The sequence below is a fragment of the Leptonychotes weddellii genome, chromosome 5, assembly GCF_054177405.1.
Source record: "Leptonychotes weddellii isolate Sample4059 chromosome 5, ASM5417740v2, whole genome shotgun sequence".
Classification (NCBI taxonomy): domain Eukaryota; kingdom Metazoa; phylum Chordata; class Mammalia; order Carnivora; family Phocidae; genus Leptonychotes; species Leptonychotes weddellii.
This window is the reverse complement of record NC_138373.1, coordinates 87,055,178-87,077,178: the sequence shown is the minus strand read 5'-3', so window position 1 is coordinate 87,077,178 and position 22,001 is coordinate 87,055,178. Positions and strand designations below refer to the sequence as shown.

General features: G+C 46.4%; 2 protein-coding genes across 2 annotated transcripts in view; one reads left to right on the top strand and one right to left on the bottom strand.

Moving 5' to 3' along the window:
* Window positions 1-13,904, bottom strand: part of SSPN (sarcospan) — a 117,183-nt gene extending 103,279 nt beyond the window's left edge. Inside the window, exons 1-3 of the mRNA XM_081819065.1 lie at window positions 13,777-13,904; window positions 12,063-12,162; window positions 4,253-4,381 (exon numbers count right to left, since the gene is read on the bottom strand). The gene's annotated coding sequence lies outside the window, so the exon portion shown is untranslated. The remainder of the gene's footprint in view (window positions 1-4,252; window positions 4,382-12,062; window positions 12,163-13,776) is intronic.
* An 886-nt stretch (window positions 13,905-14,790) lies between these two features.
* On the top strand, window positions 14,791-20,345 carry BHLHE41 (basic helix-loop-helix family member e41). The gene is made up of 5 exons (XM_081819056.1): window positions 14,791-15,937; window positions 16,074-16,137; window positions 16,465-16,572; window positions 16,900-17,011; window positions 17,474-20,345. The coding sequence occupies exons 1-5, from the start codon at window positions 15,876-15,878 to the stop codon at window positions 18,580-18,582; spliced, it is 1,455 nt and encodes a 484-aa protein (XP_081675182.1). The 5' UTR covers window positions 14,791-15,875; the 3' UTR covers window positions 18,583-20,345.
* The last annotated feature ends 1,656 nt before the right edge of the window (window positions 20,346-22,001 follow it).

Genomic DNA, 22,001 nt, shown 5'->3' with positions numbered 1-22,001 from the left:
TCATGTCAAGTCTTCTGTGGTAAGGCATTTTCTGACCTTTCACCTTAGGCTCCCAAGGTAACTGAACCACCTGCAGTTCCCATAATGCCTTTGCTTTCACACCTTTGTGCTCCTGCCCCCAACCCCCAACATCCTCTGCCTGACAATCCACCTGCTCCTTTTCACCTGGCTTTTGCTTTCCCAGTTTCTCCTCAGGATTCTTCCCAGTCGTCATTCCTCTGGAAAGCCTGCCAAGGTGTTTTTCTCCGAAGGCCCCAACATCCCACAGGGACTGTTTTCAGAGCCTCAATTATACTGTTCTATCATCATTGCTTTTTTCATCTTCTCTCCCACCGAATGTGTGCATGCTGAGGCAAGGTGCCATGTTTTCATTCATTTTTTTCAACAAATATTCATTGAGTGCTTACTGAGTGAACATGACACACTGGGTCCCTGACTTCATGAAGTTTGATGGTACATGTCTGGTGGGAAGGGGAGGTACAGAGACAAGAAACAAATAATTAAGACAATTTCAGGTCCTAATAAAAGCCACTCAGAAAATAAAACACAAATTAAAAAGCGACTAGGGGATGGTGCTTTTTTGAAGAGGTTTTAGAAATCCAAATGACGAGTAGCCGACTATGTGAAGACCTTGGGAAGAAAGTCATAGGCAAGGCAGAGCTGGTACCAAATCCCTGAGGAAGGATCCGCCTTGTTACGCAGACAAAACAAACGTGCAGATGGCCAAGGCACAGTGAACAAGGTGGGAGAAGGACAGGCAAGGGGACCCAAGAGAGGCCGGTCTTCGAGGGCCTTGCAGACTCCTGCATTCATTTCCTATTGCGGCCGTAACAAATGGTCACAGATTTGGTGGTTCAAACAACACAAATTTATTATCTTACAGTTCGGTAAGTTAGAAGTCTGACATGGGTCTCACTGGGTTACAACCACAGTGTTGGCAGGGCTGCATTCCTTTCTGGAGGCTCTGGAGAAGAATCCATTCCCTTGCCTTTTCCAGCTTCTACAGGCCACTCTTATTCCTTGGCTTTTGCCCCACTTCCTCTGTCTTCAAAGCCAGCAGTGTGGCATCTCCCTGATCATTCTGTGGTCACATCCCCCTCTAACTCTCTTCAACCTCCTTCTTCCTCTTCTAAGAACCCTTGTGATGACATTGAGGCCGTGTGGATAACTGCCCCATCTCAAAGGCCTTAATTTAGTCACATCCTCAAAGTTCCTTTTGCCGTGTAAGGAAATATTTATTCACAGGTTCCGGGGATTAGGACGTGGACATCTTTGGGGACCCATTATTCCGCCTACCACAGACATGGCCGAGACATTTGGACTTTATTCTAATTATAATAAATAATGGCTAGAGAGATTTCAAACAAAAAAGGTGACATGAGCTGGGTTATATTTTAAAGAGTTCATTCTTCGTATTGTGTGTAACGTCTGTATGAGGAAAAGTAGAAGCAAGGAGACCAAGTAGGAGTCTCTCTATAGTCCCAATGAGAGACAATAGATTTGATGAGGATGATAGCAGTGAAGATGCTGGAAACTGTCCAGATTCAGGCAAGATTTTGGTATAGGAGAGACAGAAATTGTTGATGGACTGGGTGTAGAAAATATGAAAGAGAAGGACCAAGGATGGGTCTTAGATTTGGGGCTCAATTCAGTGGTGTATGGTGGTGTCATTGACAGAGCATGGTGAAGAATCAAGGAAGAGTGGATGGACCTGGGGCAGAAGGTGGACATTAAGATGTGTCAAGCTGGAATGGCCATGTCAAGTTTAGAATAACCATAAGATATCCAAGGGGAGTTATCAAGTAGGCTGTTGGATTTATGAGTCTGGAGCTTGCAGCAGAAAAGAGAGATGGAAACATAAATTTGGGAGTCATCAGCATAATAATGATATTCAAGCCATGAACCTAGATGAGATCATGCAGGGGGAAAATGTTGATACAGAAGAGGGCAAGAGCACATCCTGGAAGGCACATATATTGACAGGCCTGATTCATATTTACAGCCTAGCACTCAGTCCCGGCGCATAGTGGCCCCTCAATAAATTGTTGATGACCACGGGACTGATTCTGGGACTAGCCATTATTAGAAATTAAGTCCTATAAATTTATCACTAAATAGAGTATATTAAGAACAAAGGTGGTTAACACGCAAAACTCACCACTTCCTAATTACTTTATTTACATCTTATTATTATCTATGCCCTTGAGGTGAGTTATGTCTCCTGTAGCATACCAACTGGACTTCTGGTGCTGCTGTATTGCTAGCCTATGGTCGGTCATGGTGGGAGTACTTATGCCATGAAAATGCTACAAATTAGAGCTTGACTTCTTATTTTGTCAACTGTTAGACTCAAGAAAGTGATAGAGAAAATGTGAATCATCTAGATTGGACTTAAAAGTGTGTCATGTCTATAGTCATTATATTGTGAATTATACAGAAAATTGAGGAAATCTTTTTCTAGTATGTGAAAAGTATTATCTGATTTAGTGAAGAAGTTGCTCATATCATTGATGAAGGAGTCAGACTCTAACAACTGCCTTTATTGTTTCAATTTCACCTAGCTCAACATAAACAAAAATACCCAACATTCATGTCAGAATTATACTTGTGAATTAATTGCAACCGTAGGTTGGCAAGGAATAAAAGAATCTGGCAAAAATCAATAAGAGCATTCAGTGAGAATCAATTGGCTATATGGAATTCATAGGAGTGATGTATATTTTATCATTATGTTTAAATGGGTGCTGAGCTACACATCCTTTATAATAGTAAAATGTATAATATACTACACACACACATACACACACATTTTTCCCAGAGGACCGGTTAAACATTTACCAGTACACTGGCTTATATCCGAACCTGATAGGCATATGATATGATATGCAGTATTAAAATTATTATATTACTATCTATTTATGGGAGCTCATTAAATATTCATAGCAAATTCATGATCAGTATTTTAAAATGTTGGTAAGTTATATCATTTGGGTTCCCGTAAAATTAAAATGGATCTGTCAAATATCATAAAACCTAGTGAAGTTGATGGCTATAGTTTTTCTTTATTTGCCTGAATTTATGCTTGATAATTGATACTTTTTTTCTTCCTATAAAGATGCTGAGCATCATAGACACTTCAGGAAAAGAACAAACTAAAAATCTGTCTTGGCTTTCTTAAAAGAATTATCTGCTGGTCAGCTAGTATTTGGACCAGATTAAAACATCTAGGCTTTCACTGTACAATATGACCGCCACTGACCACATGTGCATCTTTAAACTTAAATTAGTTAAAATTAAATAAAATTAGAAATTTAGTGCCTTAATTAAACTAACCACATTTCAAGTGCTCAATAACCACACACGGCTGGTGGCTACCACATTAGAGAGCACCGATTATAAAACTTCTCCATCATCACAAAAAGTTCTGTCAGATAGCACCAATAGAGAATGCCTTCCACATAGAAAATGATTTACAATTATTAACTGAGTGATCAAAATTCACCCTATTCTTTTAAAGTGAAAAGTTAAAGAAATCAAGAATGAATTTTTCAGGAGAAAAGAAACCACCAATAATTGCATACTTGGGTATATTTAGGTATGTAGCATTCAAGGAGGGCACTAACATTTCTTGGGCATCTCCTGTGCATCAGACATACTATTAATCCCCCTCACAACGGATAGATAATTTCTTCACTGAATAGGTGAGGACCATGAGGTTCACAGAAGTTCAATACCCTGCCTTTCTCAGTCAGGCAAACAGTGGGTGGCAAAGCTTAGCCTTGTGGGCAGAGTTTCAGATGTTCCTTCTGCACTATGACCCCTCTCTTCTCTAAACAAAGTCATGGATGGCGAACGGAAAGATCCCATTTGTCTCGGGGTATTGGGGAAGCCACTGAGTAGAGGCAGTAAATGCGAGACTGCGGGCACTGGTTCCGCGGGCACAGCGCCCGCCTGGAACCCTGACTCCAGCACTTCCTAGCTACGTGGCACGGACACATCACCCTCCTTTTATGAAGGGCATTATCATGGGACCTAGCTTAAAGGGTCTGGGGGCAAGAAAGGAGTGGGTATTTGTAAAACACTAAAACAGAGCAGAACATGGCACACGGTAACTGCAATAAAAGTGCTTGCTGTTAGAAGAGATGGCATAGAGAAGAAATAAGTCAATATATCTCCCACAGCCAGATAACAAAATGTGAAACTTAGTTCATCCATGCCAATCATTTAAAACCTGAAGAAGGCTTTAACTTACGACCGAACACGGGCTGACAGCACTTCCCCCATTCGTGCACAAATGTGGAGCTATGGAACCTCTCCGAAGGGCTGTCTGAAGAGTAGGACTTCAAATCAGACGGTTGTGGCTGGTATTGCCTATTTCCAGCTAGCACATGAAACAAAACCGTTATCTCATTAATGGAAAATCACATGGACAGGTCTGGCCCTCGGTTTTATTATTATTCACCTATAAGTAAAGGATAATTGAAAGCAAAAGGTTTACATCTCAAACTTAAAATATGTTACTTAACCTATCAATTATTTTCCAACCACATTCCATGATACCCACAACTTTGACCAGGCAGCTCAAATCGGGAAAATAAGAGCTTCTGCTTATGGCTCACCTACTAGGCCGTGGGTGCCCTCCATGCATTGTCCCCAACCCCTACAACAACCAGTCAGAAGTAGACACTACTCTCTCTGTGTCACATTTGCAAAAATCGACTCATTAATAACTTGCCAAAGGTCACACGGTTTTTCCGGGGAAAATGGTATTTGAACCCAGGTCTTCTTCATTTAAATCCAGGGCCCACAGCACTCTGCCACTATAAGCAGGACCATGCAATAAAATGAGAGGTGACAGAAACGTGAGATGTGTCTATTTCACGACCTTCAGTACATCTAAAGCAGAATTTCAAAAATATAATAAAAAACATAGGTTCCAGAAAAATCATTAGCATAGCTATCCAAAATCACAACAGACTCAGAATTTTATCTGCTGGGTCACCCCTGGCAATGCAGGATGGCTGAGCAGGTGTGGATCAGACCCAGGCCTCCTGATGGCTTGCTATCACCAGAGCTATGTTCCGTGAGTGCAGTCTGATTTTGCAACCGCATGATCGGGAAAATCAACACTGCCTGTCTGAATACATGATTAGAAGAATGGGACCTCTGTTTTTGCAAGTATTAAGTGCCAAGAGTACATGCAAAGTTGGTTTGTGGATGAGGGTCGAAGTAGTCTTGCCCATGTTTCCAGCCCATCGGTGGCATGACTGACCAACCCAAAGAGAAATTCCCCCACCTCAGCAGGCTCTCATCCCAACCTGGTGTCTGCCTCCCCGCCCCCCCACCCCCCGCCCTACCGCCCTGCAACCCCTTCTTGCTCCAGCTCTCTTTTGTCTCTCCTGACCTCTCACTCCTTGTCTCCTCTGTGACTACCAGTCTGGCATTCTGATAGATTGGCTTCACTGGCTCTCAACCCTCCTACTTTGTTCCACAGTCTGAGGCTTGACTCCTACATCCTGGCACAGGGTTTGTTTCTTTCTGCACTCCTGGTAACCAAGCTCTTTGGCACTGTCCCAGGACCCCCTCCTGTGATCCACTCAGCTCGGCTAGACCCTGTAAATACGGCTTGTCACGCCGGACTCTGCATCCCCTCCCCACTTCTGGCCTCGGAGGGCCATGCCCTGGATGTCACCTCACCGATGCATGGTCTCTGGAGCACCTGTGGAATTCAGCTGGTGCGGCTCCAGCCCCCGCAGTCTCTCCGCCCTGCTAATGCACACTGGGAGAGGCAGTACAATTCTGAGAGTGAGAAACGCCAGCGTACCACGGCCATTAGGGAGCACACTGGCAGAGTTCACTGCCGGCTGGGCACAGAACATGTCCACCCTGGCACAGTGACCAACAGCGGTTCCAGAGGGCTACCCCCAACAGAACTGCCCGCCACTCCACTAGAGACCCTGCCGGGCTCCTGGGCCTCCTGCTACATCAGGAGCACTTTATGATCCCTCATGTTGTCTACTTCCTAGTCTTTGCATGCCTAGTAAGGCCAAGAAATTCACAGCGCCCCGAGTGGAGTGAGGGTGCTCCTGCCCATAGAGCCACATTAATATAGGAAAGTCCTAGTGGGGGGAAGGGACGGCAGGAGCCAACATTAGATCCCCACCTCTAGCAGGCCTGAGGACTCCTCAAATGCTCTGTGGCTGGGTTATGACTTGTCCTGCAAGCCTTTTCTGGAACAAGCCTTCAGTTCAAAGATGATTTGGTGGCGCACCTGCAGGAGTCATTCAAGAAACAGTTGAGCGTCTGCTCTGAGCTTTGTGCTGTCCTGGGCAATGGAGACACTGCGGTCAACAACTCAGGTGCCTGTCCCCGGGGGGCTCACAAACTCGTGGGGGATGCAGATATTGGAAAGTCTTACGAGTCTTTCCAACAATATAAATGTTATAAAAGAGAAGGATAAAGTACAGAGGAGCTCACAGAAGGAGACAAATCTGCTCTAGGAACTCAGAGAAAGCTTCCTGGGGAAAGTGATACTTCTGATGGCATTTGAAGGATTAGCAGGTGGAAGGGGGTTGAATGGGGTTGGAGAAGTGGGGAGAAAAGCATTCCAATCAGCTGGAACAGCATGAGGGAAGGGCCTGAAAGAGTGGAGTATGCTGAAAAAAGAAAAACTGAAAGAAGGCTGGTATGTTGGGTTATAGAAAGAAAGAAAAATGAGAGGTGAGACTGAAGATACAGGCGGGGGCCTGTCTCTGGGGCCACGGAAGAGTTTTTTTTTTATTTAGCCTCAGGGGAATGGGAAACAAAGGGTTTTGGTCAAGGGAATGACATGCACAGAAAGATGGCTCTGCTCCTCACCTAGGAGTGAATTAGGTGTGGTGGAGGGAGAAGGTGGGCGTACACAGTGGGTATGGAGTGTGAGGTGCCAGCTGTCAACACCAGCCCCGCCGCCTTCTACCCCCCGGCTCTTGTCCCAGGTCAGCAACTTGGGAAGGACGTTTTCCCCTGGCCCTCACCCGCAGGGTTCCAGCTTAGACTGTGCCCATAAGAAGCCCCTGTGCATGATGTGGGAAGTGGAAAAGACACACCATACTCCTTCAGTGGCAGTTGTGTGTGGATGTGAGGTTTACAAAGGCTTCCAGGGAAGCTCCTGCAAGTCAGCCTCTTCGGCAAGGCAGGCAGCTGAGCTCGATGGCATCCAGCGTTCCCTGAAGCTTCTGACTGTCAACGTTTCTCGGAGGTCAGCAGCAGTTTTTCCGCAGTCTTGATTACCCCAGCTTTTGTATCCAAAGGTTATGCCCGCTTCTAATCCCTCTGTTAAGTCCCTCCTGCCTGAGATATCTAAAGTGGTTTCCGTTTCCCTTACTAAACCCTAGCTGCTAGGCAGTTAAGTTCTCGCAGTATTTGGGTGTGAGATTAGGTGGGGCTTGGTCTAGAGTGTAGGCACTGAGGACGGAGTGGGGCGGGGGGGAGGATGGATTCAGTGTGTATTTAAGAAGTGGAATCTATAGGACATCGTTATTAATTAAATGGGGGGAGTGAGAGAGATGGAGGGATCAAAAATGACCACTAAGTTTCTTTTTCTAAGCTCAGGCAGTCCTGCTAAACTTGCCATCTGGTCCATAGAGCTGAAAGGGATGCGGACGTCAGGCCGCCCCAAACAGCCAGCCTGGCCTGGCCCCTTTCCAGATTAGAGAGCCGAGGCCAAGAAATGAACTAAGGAAGCTGACAGGATGATGGTGGAGAGATGTGCCCTTTTGCAGGATGTGAAAATCTATACCCTGGAGGTTATGAGCCGCTGTAATGAGTTATCATCTTTTCCAAAACTGCTCTAGCCTGCTCTGGAGCAGACGAACTTAGTTAAGCCAAGCTGTGTCCAAATTTCAACCTGGGGCAATGAGCAAGCTAACTGGGGTCAGGGGTGAGGGGTGAGGGCCTGGGATGGAGCAGAAGCTTCTTACCAGAGACACCCGAGGGTGTGGAGCACCAAGGAGGAAAACCAAATGTTCATCCACAGGGTGAAGTTTAGATTCAATTACCAAAGAGAGAAAGTTCAAACCCTAAGCCACACGGGGAGAAGATCACAATACGTGTCATAGGAGCTGACAGAATCACAGACAGCAGATCAAGAGCATATAATGTGAAGCTGTATATACTTGCAGAGGATGCTGTTGAAGAGGCATTCCCACCAGTATCAGGGAGGCAGGCCAAACTGGGGGAGGGTAATGATGGTCTAGACAGCGTACGGGAGCAGGGCAGACAGCATTCGCCTCGCCCTTCTCTCCATCCAGGAATGTTTTGATTACAGGAGAACAAGGCTTACCCATAAGCTGTGGTCACTGACTATACTTTCTGGAATGATTTATAAAGTGCATTAGTAGAGAAGCACAGCTGTAAGTGCATCTCACATGCACCAAAGCGGAGGTTCCTGAGTACTGCCTTTGGAACATGCAGAGGCTTTAGGATAACTACTCGGGTTTCTTCAGTGATCTCTCCCCTTTAACAAAGTGTGATCTATTAGATCGTAAGGTCACTGAAGACGAGGTTCGACACTGAATCCCTAATGCCCATCCCAGCTCACAGCCTCTATCAGCACGATAGATATTCCAGTGGACTAACCACAATTCTCACCCACATGTCTGTGGGGGGATCCACCCAGAATTCCAACTCACATGTCAGGACACCACCGCACAGGCTCAAGAATGCCTCATCCCTCCATCCTCCTCATCTCTTAACTACTCTAACCAGCCTCCAGCGGTGGCTCCCATGACCTAGAGGGGCTTCACCAAGGAAGGTAGAAGGCTGGGCTGGGTGGGGGGTGGATTCTCTCCAGGGTTGAGAGGAGAAGATGCCTGTTTGAATCCTAGACTCCAAGTAGTGACAACACCCAGCAGCATACCTTAGGTTCCCTGTTGCCTGGTTTCGCTGTTTACTACATGGCAATGACAAGTTACCTAAAGTCTCTAAACTTGAGTTTTTCCATCTACAAAGTGGAGTTGATGGTGCCTAGATCCAAGAGTTGAGAGAACTAAATAAGGTCTGTAGGACAACTGCCTGAATACCTGTGCACACTAACATGCCCCAGAGATGCCTTCTCTTACAGGGTTCACTTCTCCATTCCAGCCTCAGAGACTGGCCCCTCGCCTCCCCTTCTACTGCACTCACCTCCCTCTCCTCTCCTCCTTCATCTACTTAAGAACCCAAGTCAATCACAAAGCTCTGCTGATCTTCTGACCCTGAGGCCGTTGTGGCCTCCTCCTGTGTGGCTCAAAGTAGATGAAGAGCAAAGTCCTAGCTACAAGCAGGTGGACACTATCGGAGAGCGCATTTCTGCGGGGAGTTGCTTTCTTCAACCCAAATGCCAGGGGCAGAAGGCAGAGCTATGCAGACAGAACAACCAGAGGACAGATGCCGCTACATAAAAAGAAGACAATCATTTCCCAGAAAACATGCAGCTGCAGTTTGCGTTCTACGGGAAGAAGAGCAAACCCTGTTAAATTCCCTCCCTAAGCAGATTTCTGTAATTATTAGCACTTAAGAATACAGATGTTAAGGAGCTTGTGCTTAAGGAGCTAGTTAAGTTTGGGCAATTGCAGATGGAAAGACTGAAAATTTTCTGAAATTGGTATTAAATACCCTCATACAATAAAGGGACACTGCCAACACATATGGTGTAGAAGAGAAAGAAGACCCACTGATGAAAAAAAGAAGAGGACCTGAACAAGCCATTTCCTTTAGTCAGACCACCACAGAGATGGCTAGTGCCAACCCAATATCCATTCTCTGCTCCCTTTGTACTAAAAGAACCCCTACATTATTGGAGGACCTCAACTAAAAAACTGTACTTCTACATAGATGTAAGTAGAAGTTATTGGGTGAAAATTTTAAGAAAAGTTATTGGGTGGAAATTATAAGAAAAGCTCAGACGCAGCTCTTAACTGATACATCTAGCCTAGATTTCCATCAGTTTCCTTGTCAATGAGGATTATAAGTTAATATCAGAACCATATTACTTTTTTGGATAATTAGATACAAATTCTTGCTTTAAGTTAGCTGTCGAATAAATTTTACCAATAGTTCTAAGTGTAGATTAAATCCTCCTTAGCTAATCTTTTTGTTGCCTTTATAAAGTACCAGACTCTGTTAGCAGATGGCTCTCTGCACTGGGCCGACACCATCTGAAATCACTATCCAAGGACCATGCCTATAACGGGCAGGTGAGATAAATGGTTGTCTAGTACTTCTTATTCCTAGTTGTGTTTCACAATGCATAAACATGTATCTCTTTGAAAACTTTCTACAGATCTTCATCAGCAGTAACAAGGAGGGGGGGAAAGGAGTCCAAAGACCCCATCTTAATGCAGCTTCTCTGGATTCCACTATCCAGCTAGTCCAGGAGAATCCAGAGAGAGGTAGGGATCACTTTGTGGAAATCCTTATGGGCTTTCACGTGCTCCACACTCTACTTTTCTGGGTTCAATCAGAATTTTAAGCACATGGGCACCCAGAGAGACCAGGCAGATACTTAAGGAGAGGAGAGCCAGGGAGATCCCCCTTATAGTTGTCTCTGTCCTAGTTGTCTTTTGTCTGTGATCACTCTAGGAATTTGAAGCATATATTAAATTCAGGATAACCTGCATGACTGCTTGTGATAATCACATAAATACAAAAACACAAAGGTTTCAGCAGTGATAAAATTCATTTCCTCTACTTCCTCTTACCTGCTCCTTGGTGCTATGTAAAGACAAGTAAGTGCATAAACGTCTCGAGCAGTGTTAACATAAATATAAAACGTGATTCATTTGTATGTTTACAACCACAGACACATTAATTGGTAGTCTACAGAAAGACTTCAGTTCTTTTACAAATTAAACAGAGACACTTGTGTTGTTCCTGCTAATTTGCTGAGTATGGAACTCCAAAACCCAACCTTCTATTCTGGGATTTTAAATCTGGTACCTTCACAAAATAGCATTATCAATATTGAGAAGTTATATTTGGCTTCTGGAGAGTAGCACTGGGGCTTCCCTCCCTTCTAAGATCCTTGCATCAGGTGGCCTTCTTTCTGTGTTATGCCTGACAACACTAACGTTTCTCTGCTGAAAGCACCGTGCATGCCCCGAGAAAGGACTCCAGGGGAAGTTTTAATTTACCCCTAATCTATCATCCCACTCTACCTCCAACCCCACCCCCCCACCCCCGCCGCCTTCATTTTAGCATTAACCGTAAACTTTTTACTTCAGATTTTTATGAACTCTGCTTCGTGGGATCCCTTTCCCTTTTTGATGTAAAACGATGTAGAGTAACTGTAAATTTTCTGTCCACCACCCAAAACAGAGGTGATTAAGAAAGACATCTGCCCCTCTAACAGGGTATTTTCACAGTAGTACGGGCAAGAAGATTCACACCCTCGGGCAGCTCTGGGGTCTTTAAGGCTATTAGAGATGGGCGCTTAGTTTGAATCGGACTGGGAATCCCAAAACACCCTAGTCACCTCCCGGGAGAGTGGTACGGCTTGCAGAACCCTAGAGGCAGAAAACCTCTCTTCTTTATGGAAACTTTAATCCTCTCAGGAGAGTTCAGTTTCTGCTGGAAATCCAAGACTTTGCAAGCAAACAGGATAAGACCTTCCAAAGTCACAAGGTGAATATAATGAGCGTAGCGCTCAGAATACTTACGTGGGGGTGCAGGGAGGGGGTGGGAACTGGGATAAGTGTTCCCTTTCATTAGCGTCTCTATAGGTAGTGATTTCCCTACCTAACCAAAGAAAAGCAATGGAAGCAGTTTCCCCCTCACCTATTAAAAGGAGAAAGATGGGTATCTTTAATTGAAAGCAAGCCATCACAAAATTCTCTAATTATAGCCTCAAAGGGGTTTCAAGCTCATGTTGTATCTCCTTCGCTTTCAGCAGGACAGCATTAAACCTTCCTAAAAAGATAAGACTCAACCTATTTTTAAACATACCCAAAGAGTGCATTCTAGTCTTCTGTTCCTTTGTTAGACAGGGGAGTTTTTTTTCCCCTTTCTAACCTCACCACAGGTGAACTTTTGCTATTACTAACCTGAAGTCTTCACATTAGAGTTCGGCTTGGTTTGCTCAGTGGAAATGGTGAACAGCTGGTCAACGTTAGCCTTTTCTACACTGTACTTCCATGTGTCCATCTGTATGAAATTGTAACAATTAATTAGGAGATTTGGGTTTAAATCAATAAATTTGGAGCTAGATGCCAATGGAATCACTGACAAAAGACTGCCCCCATTCTTTCTCTCATACTTTCTTTCTCTGCCATCTATTCCAATGCTAACATCTCTCCCTTTCCCACCTCTCTTCCAACAATGCCCCCCCCTACACACATACACACTACAACAAATGTGCACACTGACACTGGTAAATTGCTTAAAACACCTGTGTTTTTAAAACACAGCTACTTAACATTCAGACCTTGGCCCTATTACCCCACCACCAAGGGGTATTAATAGTTAAGAGCACAGACTCTGGAGCCCACTGTCTGTGCTTAAATCCTGGCTCTGGGAGCATAGGCACATTTATTTCTATCTCCCAACATACCTACTTTGTCATCTGTAGAATGGAGGCAATAATAGGATCTACCTTATAAGGTTGTGGAAAAGATTAATGAGTTCATACCAAAAAGGTCCCTAAAGTGGTTTTCTGGTTCTCTAATTGCAAATGCTATATGTTAGCTATTGTCATACCCTCCTTGCAGCAAAAGGACATTAGAAAGCATTAAACTATGCCCGATATTCCAGAAGGCAAGAGTTTGAGAAAAGGAGTAGGACTCGGGTTTTAAAGGAAGTGGATAAGCAAGAAGAGTTACCCAGGTGAACAATGAAAGAAAAAAGACAAAAAACAAAGAAGGATAAAAGTAAAAACGAAAGAGGAAGAACAAAAGCAGACCTTTCATGGGGAAAAGGTAGAAAGAGGAAAACATAAGGGAAAAGAAGAAAAGAAAAAGAAAAATTAGTAAAAAGATGGGCATGGAAAGGAAAGAAGAAAAGGAGGACTGAGAATCACAAAGGAAACCAAAAAATTAGAAATGACTCCATCCGCAGTTTGGGCTGGGCTTCAGAAAGAGAAAGGACTGGAAGAGAAAACAAAAATGTCGGCATGGTAGGGAAGCTTGGGATAGGATGAGGAGATCCAAGTAATAACACAAAAGGCTTCATTTGCAGCCACAGGCCTCTCCATCTTCCAGTGATGAGAAGTGTACATCCAACATTAACACACCCATGATCCACTAGTCTTCTTTCCCTTTTCCTCCTCTTCTAAACTGCTTTAGAGTTGGCCCCAGAATTAGGCCCTAAGGCTGGCCCTAGTCAGATGTCTGCCTTGTGTCTTGTCTGCTCTACCGACAAGACCAAGATGAAGTGATCCAGACCTTCTTCTTTTCACTAAATATTCTATCTATCCTTTTCAAGGGAACATTTAGCTGTGGAGCAAACACTTATACCCTCGTCCTACTTCGAACATTCACAAACCTATAAGGGGAGCTTTCACCTTAAAGGCATCCTCCTCCTCCCCCTCTTTCGGGTCAATTTAGAAGAAGCAGAGAGTACTGCAGGCATATGCCACTTGTAGGGCATCAAAGTGCCCTCCCCACTAAAGAGAAATAACCACTCAATGACTTGGAAACAAGAGAGAGGTTGAATAGAGGTTTAAAATCAAATCAGTATTTAAAAATTACTTCTTCTAAGTATTCTCCTTAAACGGCCTGTTTGGTGCAAACTACGTCCCCGTATTTGAGGAAGTCGAGAGACCTTCAAGGGCCCTCTCCCGAGACGAAGTGGACGGACCGCGAGCGTTTCCTCTTGCCGGGGTGAGCCTGGGCCGCCGCCGCCGCCGCCGCGGGAGTCACGAAGCCAGACGCGGCGCGTCTCCGCCCAGCACTCGGGAGACTGCAGCAGCGCGCGCCGTGGCCGCGGCCCGGGCGGCTCCTGGAGGCTGGGAGGAGACGCGACTCCCGCAGACACGTGACCTCCTCCCAGCCGCCGCTTCCCGCGACCCAGATCCGTCCCCGGAACCCGCGCTGTGCGGGGCGGGCCGGGGTGGGGGTAGGGGGGGGACACGTAGCGACGGCCCCAGTCCCTGCTGCGCCCCTGTGCGTGTTCCTTCGGCGTACTTCTCCCCTTGGTTCATGCGCCGCTGGCAATAAGGAAGGTTTCGGGGATAACCCAGGAGAATTGAACCTTACTCTTGCTGCAGGAAGGAAAAACCTTTGATTTTTATACCTATCTACTTATATAAGAGAAATCAACATATATTCTCTCCTTTCCTCCCCCAGCAGAGCCGAGTGGCGGCAGCAGCGGGGCGGGAGCCCTGGGAGTCCCGCAGGACGAGATTCCCCACCCACCCACCTACCCCCCCCGGCCTCCAAGGCCCCTGGTCGCCCGCTGCGTCGGGCGGCGTGGGCAGTGCGCATCTCTGGGCACCTCTTGGTAACTCTCGCTAGCAGTGAGTCATGCTCCCGGGATGGCTCTGGGGAAAGATAACGCGGCTCGTGCTGGCTTGCGCTTCCCCGCGCCGAGCGCCGCTGCTACAGGGCGAGCGCGCGCGCGCACGGGTTCCCCGCGCAGTGATGTGGCAGCAGCGGCAGGTCGGATCACGTTGCTGGCCCTGTGCTGGTACCCGTTTGAGACAGGATTAAGGAGGGAGGCTTTGGAGGTGCCAGCGGTAGTAAACGTGGGCTCTGCACACTCCCGGCGTCGCTTATCACACCGCGGGGGGCGGGGGGCTTGGTGGGGGGGGAGAACCACGCAGCAGCACCCGAGGCGATGAGGGGCGACGGAGTTTAGCTGGCGAGTGATAATGCTGCATTGCTTTTCCGCGGTAGCCCCTCTTGTGCCACCCCCTCCTCCCCCCTCCCTCCCGCCGCGTTCCTCTGGGAGCACCAGAGGCCCCAATCGTCGTCATCTGTTTCTGTGATTAGTGGCACCGCAATTCCGGCTGCTGCGGGAAGTTTGGGTGGCTCAGGGACACCGTGTCGCCGAAAGACACTTGGATTGCGACATTCTGACCCAGTGACTACATTTTCATTTATTTTAAATCCTTCAGGGAGCGGATTTCAAGTTGCCCCATTAAGGGGCAACCTCCAACCGGGGCCAAGGGGTCCCCCCAGGCCCCTGAGCGATGAGCAAACAAGTCTCCACATGTTCCTTCGGGACTGAAGTTTACCCACCGTGAATTCTCTCTTTCCTTTCTCTGGTCCAAACCACCAGTGCAGTCGGTGGCGAAGCAAAAAGCCACGTTCACGTTCCTGCACCGTAATGACGGACGAACTGAGGGAGTAGCATTTCCGAGCCGAGGAAGCCCGGGCTGCCCCGCACCCCCGGCGCCTCCTCCCCCTCCCCCAGCTGACTGCAACGCCTTTGGGAAGATGAATAGCTTGGCCGAAGTTGTTTTTCCTTTCCGGTGGCCCTGATCAGGTGTCCCCGCCCCCTCCTGCCTTTCGCCTTCCCTCACAGCCTGCTCCCGACACCCCCTCCTGGCCCGGCCCCTCCTCCCCCGCCCCCCTCCGGGCTGGACCGCGGATGGTACGTTCCGCACGTGAGCTGGGTGCTGGTCTGGCCGGCGACGCGCGTGCCCTGTGGCCAAACACTGCCCGGAGTGAGAGCAAACTACCAGCGCAGTGGGGCCGGCGCGAGTGTGCGTGCGTGTGTGTGCGTGTGTGCGAGAGAGCGAGCGCGGTGGGAGGGGGGGGGAACCAACTGCTTCACACTTTCAACACTGCACTGAAGAAGGGAGAGAGAGAGAGACTGGAGACGCACAGATCCCCCCAAGATCTCCCAAAGCTATCGTCCCACAGATTATAGAACAGAACCCCAAAAATCGAAACAGAGGAAACGGACAGCGGTTGAACATGGACGAAGGAATTCCTCATTTGCAAGAGAGACAGTTACTGGAACATAGAGATTTTATAGGGTAAGGTGCACGCACCCTTGCGAATATCTGTCTAGGCTTCAGAGTGATTTTTTTTCTTCTCCAGAAAGTGGTATGGAGCGGGCAAGGGCAGTGCCCCTCCCCGAATGGGTGCCTGATGCTGATTTCTGTTTTGCAGACTGGACTATTCCTCTTTGTATATGTGTAAGCCCAAAAGGAGCATGAAGCGAGACGATAGCAAGGTAAGTGTAAGTTTCCGATGTTCCCCATAACCTGCCTGGATAGTTAATTAGGGTCATTGATTTCACAGCGAAGCTCTGCCCGCAAATATATTCCAGCCCTTGAGCTTCCCCAACTGTGAATTTTAAGTGGTTTGCTGGATACTCTCAGGGGGAGATTAAACATCACACCTGAATTCAAATTGCATTTCAGAACAGTCCAGAGGAAAAGGTTTCTTGGGCATAGTTTATCACATAATATGGGAGGTTTTCTGAGGGGGGGGGTTATTGATTTATCCAATAAATGTGTAGCTTATTGTTTTCTTTCTTCCATGATTGTCGTATATTAAGGATACCTACAAATTACCGCACAGATTAATAGAAAAGAAAAGAAGAGATCGAATTAATGAATGCATTGCTCAGCTGAAAGATTTACTGCCTGAACATCTGAAGTTAACAGTAAGATGCACATTTTCATTCTTTGCTGCTCTCCAGGGGCGTGTTAATAGCTTGGTACTACTCCCAGAGATATAAGAATAAATGTAAATATCATATGCCTTACAACTTGTGCTGTAGTGTAGAGTTTCCTACAAACTCAAGAGTAGGTGCTCACAACTGAAGGCAAGAAATCATGTATAACCCGTCTTCTGGAAAGCTCAAGAAGTATAGGAATAGCACGTCTTTCAGAATGTTTGCTTAAGTTGCTGTGCTGAGTGGAGAGCCAATCAAGCCAAAGTGTGTGTTTTTAAGTAACCAAGTGCCCCCTTCTCTTTTGCACCACTGCAGACTCTGGGGCATCTGGAGAAAGCGGTAGTCTTGGAATTAACTTTGAAACATTTAAAAGCTTTAACAGCCTTAACCGAGCAGCAGCATCAGAAGATAATTGCTTTACAGAATGGTAAGTCAGTTCAGGGAGGCCAACCCACCCTGATGAAGCTGGGCAGCCCACAGAGGGGCAGTGTTTAGGACTCTGCCCCCACCCCCTTCCTTGGGCCCACGGGCTCACTCTCATTTGTTAAATTGCTTATACTTTCCCTTCATTGGAAAGTGCCCATTTCCCGAAGCATCCCAGAGGCTTTCAGCAGCTCAGAGGAATCAGATTTTTCTTCAAACTCGCGGTTGCGCTCTCCACGTTGGTTTTTCAGCTGGGAGTAGGGCGCCCCCTTGCTCCCCACCCCCGCCACCACCCCCCACCCCCCTACCCCGGCAACCGGTGGATTATATCACCCGAATACAGAGGAAAAACCGAGATCACTTTAGTCAATGTAGGGCCCACGTGATAAGCAGATGTTTTAACGTCGGTATTTTTCTTCTTGCCTCCATTCCTCTGCCCCCACCCCCACCCCCTTCCTCATCCTAGGGGAGCGATCTCTGAAATCGCCCATTCAGTCCGACTTGGATGCGTTCCACTCGGGATTTCAAACATGCGCCAAAGAAGTCTTGCAATACCTCTCCCGGTTTGAGAGCTGGACGCCCAGAGAGCAGCGGTGTGTCCAGCTGATCAACCACTTGCACGCCGTGGCCACCCAGTTCTTGCCCACCCCCCAGCTGTTGACTCAACAGGTCCCTCTGAGCAAAGGCACCGGCGCGCCCTCGGCCGCCGCCCCAGGGTCCGCGGCCGCCCCCTGCCTGGAGCGCGCCGGGCAGAAGCTTGAGCCCCTCGCCCACTGCGTGCCGGTCATCCAGCGGACTCAGCCCAGCGCCGAGCTCGCCGCCGAGAACGACACGGACACCGACAGCGGCTACGGCGGCGAGGCCGAGGCGAGGCCGGACCGCGAGAAGGGCAAAGGCTCCGGGGCGGGCCGCGTCACCATCAAGCAGGAGCCCCCCGGGGAGGACTCGCCGGCGCCCAAGAGGCTGAAGCTGGATTCCCGCGGCGGCGGCAGCGGCCTGGGGGGCGGCGCGGCGGCGGCGGCGGCCGCGCTCCTGGGGCCGGACCCGGCCGCCGCGGCAGCGCTGCTGAGACCCGACGCGGCCCTGCTCAGCTCGCTGGTGGCGTTCGGCGGAGGCGGGGGCGCGCCCTTCGCGCAGCCCGCCGCCGCCGCCGCCGCCGCGGCCCCCTTCTGCCTGCCCTTCTACTTCCTCTCGCCTTCGGCGGCCGCCGCCTACGTGCAGCCCTTCCTGGACAAGAGCGGCCTGGAGAAGTACCTGTACCCGGCGGCGGCCGCCGCCCCTTTCCCACTGCTGTACCCCGGCATCCCCGCGCCGGCCGCCGCCGCCGCAGCCGCCGCCGCCGCCGCCGCCGCCGCTGCCTTCCCCTGCCTGTCCTCGGTGTTGTCGCCCCCTCCCGAGAAGGCCAGCGCCGCCGCCGCGACCCTCTTGCCGCACGAGGTGGCGCCTCCTGGGGCGCTGCACCCCCCGCACCCGCACGGCCGCACCCACCTGTCCTTCGCCGGCGCCCGCGAGCCCGGGAACCCGGAGAGCACTGCTCAGGAAGATCCCTCGCAGCCAGGAAAGGAAACCCACTGAATCTTCGCCCCCTTTCTTAGACAGGACGAGGGTTCACGCGAAATAATAATATTAATAAGTTAAAACACCCTTAACGTTTTTAAGGGAGGAAGTGTAATAGATGCACGACAGGCTTTTAAAACAACACAGGTGTTTCGTGTACATTTGGAGTTCCTGTTTTGCTCATCCCTCACCACCCCACCCTCCGCACACTAACGTCCTTTTCTTCCCCCACCAGCTCTAAAAGAACCTCTGCGATATTGATACTTTCTTCTTTAAAGAATTCGCCCAAATAAGTTTTGCCTTCCTTTAGGCCATGTTCCATTATCTTTTAAAATACAGAACCTAATTCTGGAGGAAGAAGGGTCTGCTCTGTGGGTGCGCTGATTGAACCAAGGTAGGGGAAAGGTGGCGGAGGAGTTGACCTCCAACAGCCAGCAGGTAGTTATTATCTGCCTGTCGCAGAGCTGTCCCACCGGCTTCAGGAGCCTTTCCACAACCAGAAAGAGGATCTTTTAGAATTGAATTTACTCTTCAGTATTTTATAATGTTCAGCTTTTTTTAAAGGCATATATTTTTCAAAGAGGAAGAAGTGAAAATGCAGTCACTTACGTTGCAACCTATTCTGAAGTGGTTTGAATGGTATCCCTTAGTAACTTGCTCTTGTTTAAAGAGACTCGGAGTTGGGCCGTTGTCAGAACTGAGTCAGGGAAGGAGATGGATGAGGAAGGCTAGAATCATTCTTGGTACACTTACTAGCACTTTATGGAGAAATTGACCGTGAATCAATTGACGTGTCTTAATTTCATTCATATATATAGTACTATATATATATATATAGTACATCTCTTCCCACCTTGTCATTATTTAATTCACCATATTCCTAAATTTTTATAACCTTGCTGTAAAAAAGGAATGTGCACTGAACTTAAAAACAAAGAAAACAAATCCAAAATGATTTATCCTATATTCTGTTAAATAACAAAAGGGGAGGAAAGCATTAAACTGGTCAGTTTTGATTGGAAAAGCTGTAAAGATGTGGAATGAAGCCCTGTGAGGCCTTCCTATCTCCAAGTCTATGTATTTTCTGGAGACCAAACCAGATACCAGATAATCACAAAGAAAGCTTTTTTAATAAGGCTTAAACCAAGACCTTGTCTAGATATTTTTAGTTTGTTGCCAAGGTAGCACTGTGAGAAATCTCACTTGAATGTTATGTAAGGGGTGAGACACAACAGTCTGACTATAAGCGAAGAAAATATCTGGGTCTTTTAGTCAGTTTGGTGCATTTGCCGCTGCTGTTGCTTTGTTTGCCTCAAACGCTGTGTTTAAACAACGTTAAATCGTAGCCTACAAGGTGGCTCTTATGTACATAGTTGTTAATACATCCGATTAATGATGTCTGACATGCTATTTTTGTAGGGAGAGACTATGTGCTAATGATATTTTGAGTTAAAATATCTTTTGGGGAGGATTTGCTGAAAAGTTGCACTTTTGTTACAATGCTTATGCTTGGTACAAGCTTATGCTGTCTTAAATTATTAAAAAAATAAATAAATACCGTCTGCAAGAAACCAGCTGGTTTAGAAAACTTTAGTATGTGAAGATAAATGAGAAATTATCTTTATATTCTAGTATTTTCAGTCCTCCATAAATTCTATTACCTAAATATTGCCACACTATTTTGTGATTTTAAAATTCTTACTAAGGAATAAAAACTTTAATATACGATATGAGATTGTCTACTAATTAAAAAGACATAATGCTCAATTAGTTTTAAGGTATCTATGAACTTAGGGATGAAAGTTATTAACGTTCTCAGATGTACTTTGTCATTGGCTTGATATCACACGTTTCCAGTTTCTTACAAGCCTCCAAGCTCTGGCCGTGTCTACCTACTTGTTTCCAGTGTATCTCAGTGAAAAATGCAAAAGAAAACCCTACCAATCACTTGCATGGTCTGTTTATGTTAGACCAAATTTACTAATGTTTTTGACTGATGAATTTTTCACTTCTCATCTTGACTCCAGATAGACTTTTGTATGGTCTGGCATTTCTCCTTCACTGGGTCCAGTATAAATACACTGCCACTTAGGGGTGCTTAACTTCTCCTTATATTTTTAGCTCCTTAACCTTTATAAAAAGAATTCTCTTGTGGGACTTAATCATGGAATTCAAGGAAAAGAAATAATTAGTTGTAGACTTTTCTCAGATTCATAACCAAATTTGTGATCCGATATGTGAAGGATTGTCAATTTTTAGTTTCAATAACGTTCTTCACAAACCCCTTGATTTTTGAAAGGTGTTGAAATAATAGTCAAAATTTATGAGACGTAGAAAAAGTGCTCCCTCTGCTGACTTACCGCAACCAAACTACAAGTCCTAGAATGTGGAGCCAAAGGAACCTCGGAGATCAGTTTGTCCAGCCCCCTGCATTTTATAATATGAAGCCTAGAGATATCATATATCCTCCTAACATCAGATAAACAGCTACCCCGAGCCAGCACAAAAGGCCAGATCTACTGCCTCCCCCAGTCAGTAAACTACCTCCCACTGCAGCATCTTCAACCACATAAACTGAATTTGATTGGGCAGCATTCGTGAAACGTCATAAATAAAGCACAAGAACAAAGGAAATAAAAGTTACCATTAGAAAACTATGTAGGATTTTTGAGCATTGTAATGTACTGAACTTAGAAAAATATTGTCTAAATCAGAATACTGGGAAAAAGTAGTATCTTAAATATTTTGAGCTACATTTTAATGCCATATTGTAATAATATTAGTTTCACAACCAAAAAAGATTCAAAGTAAATCAGAGAACCATAAATGTTTTAGCATTTGTATAATATGGTATAATAAAGTAAAAAACCTTAGGGTTGGGCCAGATTTTACAGGTCAGTTATTTAGTCCAAATGCCTATATACTTACATAGTAATAAGATAAAGTTAGTGAGAACAGAACTGCAAAATAATATTTTCTATGTGGCATCTGAAAATTGTTATTTTGGTAATTGATTATGTCATGAATTAAAACACTGGAGTAATGACTCCAGTAATGATTCACTAAGGATGGTCCTATACCTGCAGCGGTGAAATTTTAACCAAAATGTGTTGTAATATATGTGATTTTTCAACTTAAGACAAATATGAATCGTGGGTTAGTGCTGCTTTTATACATATAGTATACGCGTAGTATTATGCCACTTGATTTTGCATACATATATTTCTCAGCAAACGTTATATTGAGTTGATAAGCGGCCTTTTCTGCACAAAGAGCTAAGGCACTAGAAACTACATTTTTAATAGCTATTTAAAGTATGACTGGAGTTTTAGTTCCTATCATGGTGAAAACTATTTTTCATTTAGTTCTCTGTTATTGGCCATGCAGGCCATAAGTCTGGTTATTGCTCATCATCTGAGATTTGTTCAAAAGTAGGT

Coding starts and splice junctions, on each gene's coding strand:
- BHLHE41 (XM_081819056.1), top strand. CDS start 15,876: ATGGACGAAGGAATTCCTCATTTGCAAGAGAGACAGTTACTGGAACAT. Junction 15,938..16,073: donor GAACATAGAGATTTTATAGG/GTAAGGTGCACG, acceptor TCTGTTTTGCAG/ACTGGACTATTCCTCTTTGT. Junction 16,138..16,464: donor TGAAGCGAGACGATAGCAAG/GTAAGTGTAAGT, acceptor TCGTATATTAAG/GATACCTACAAATTACCGCA.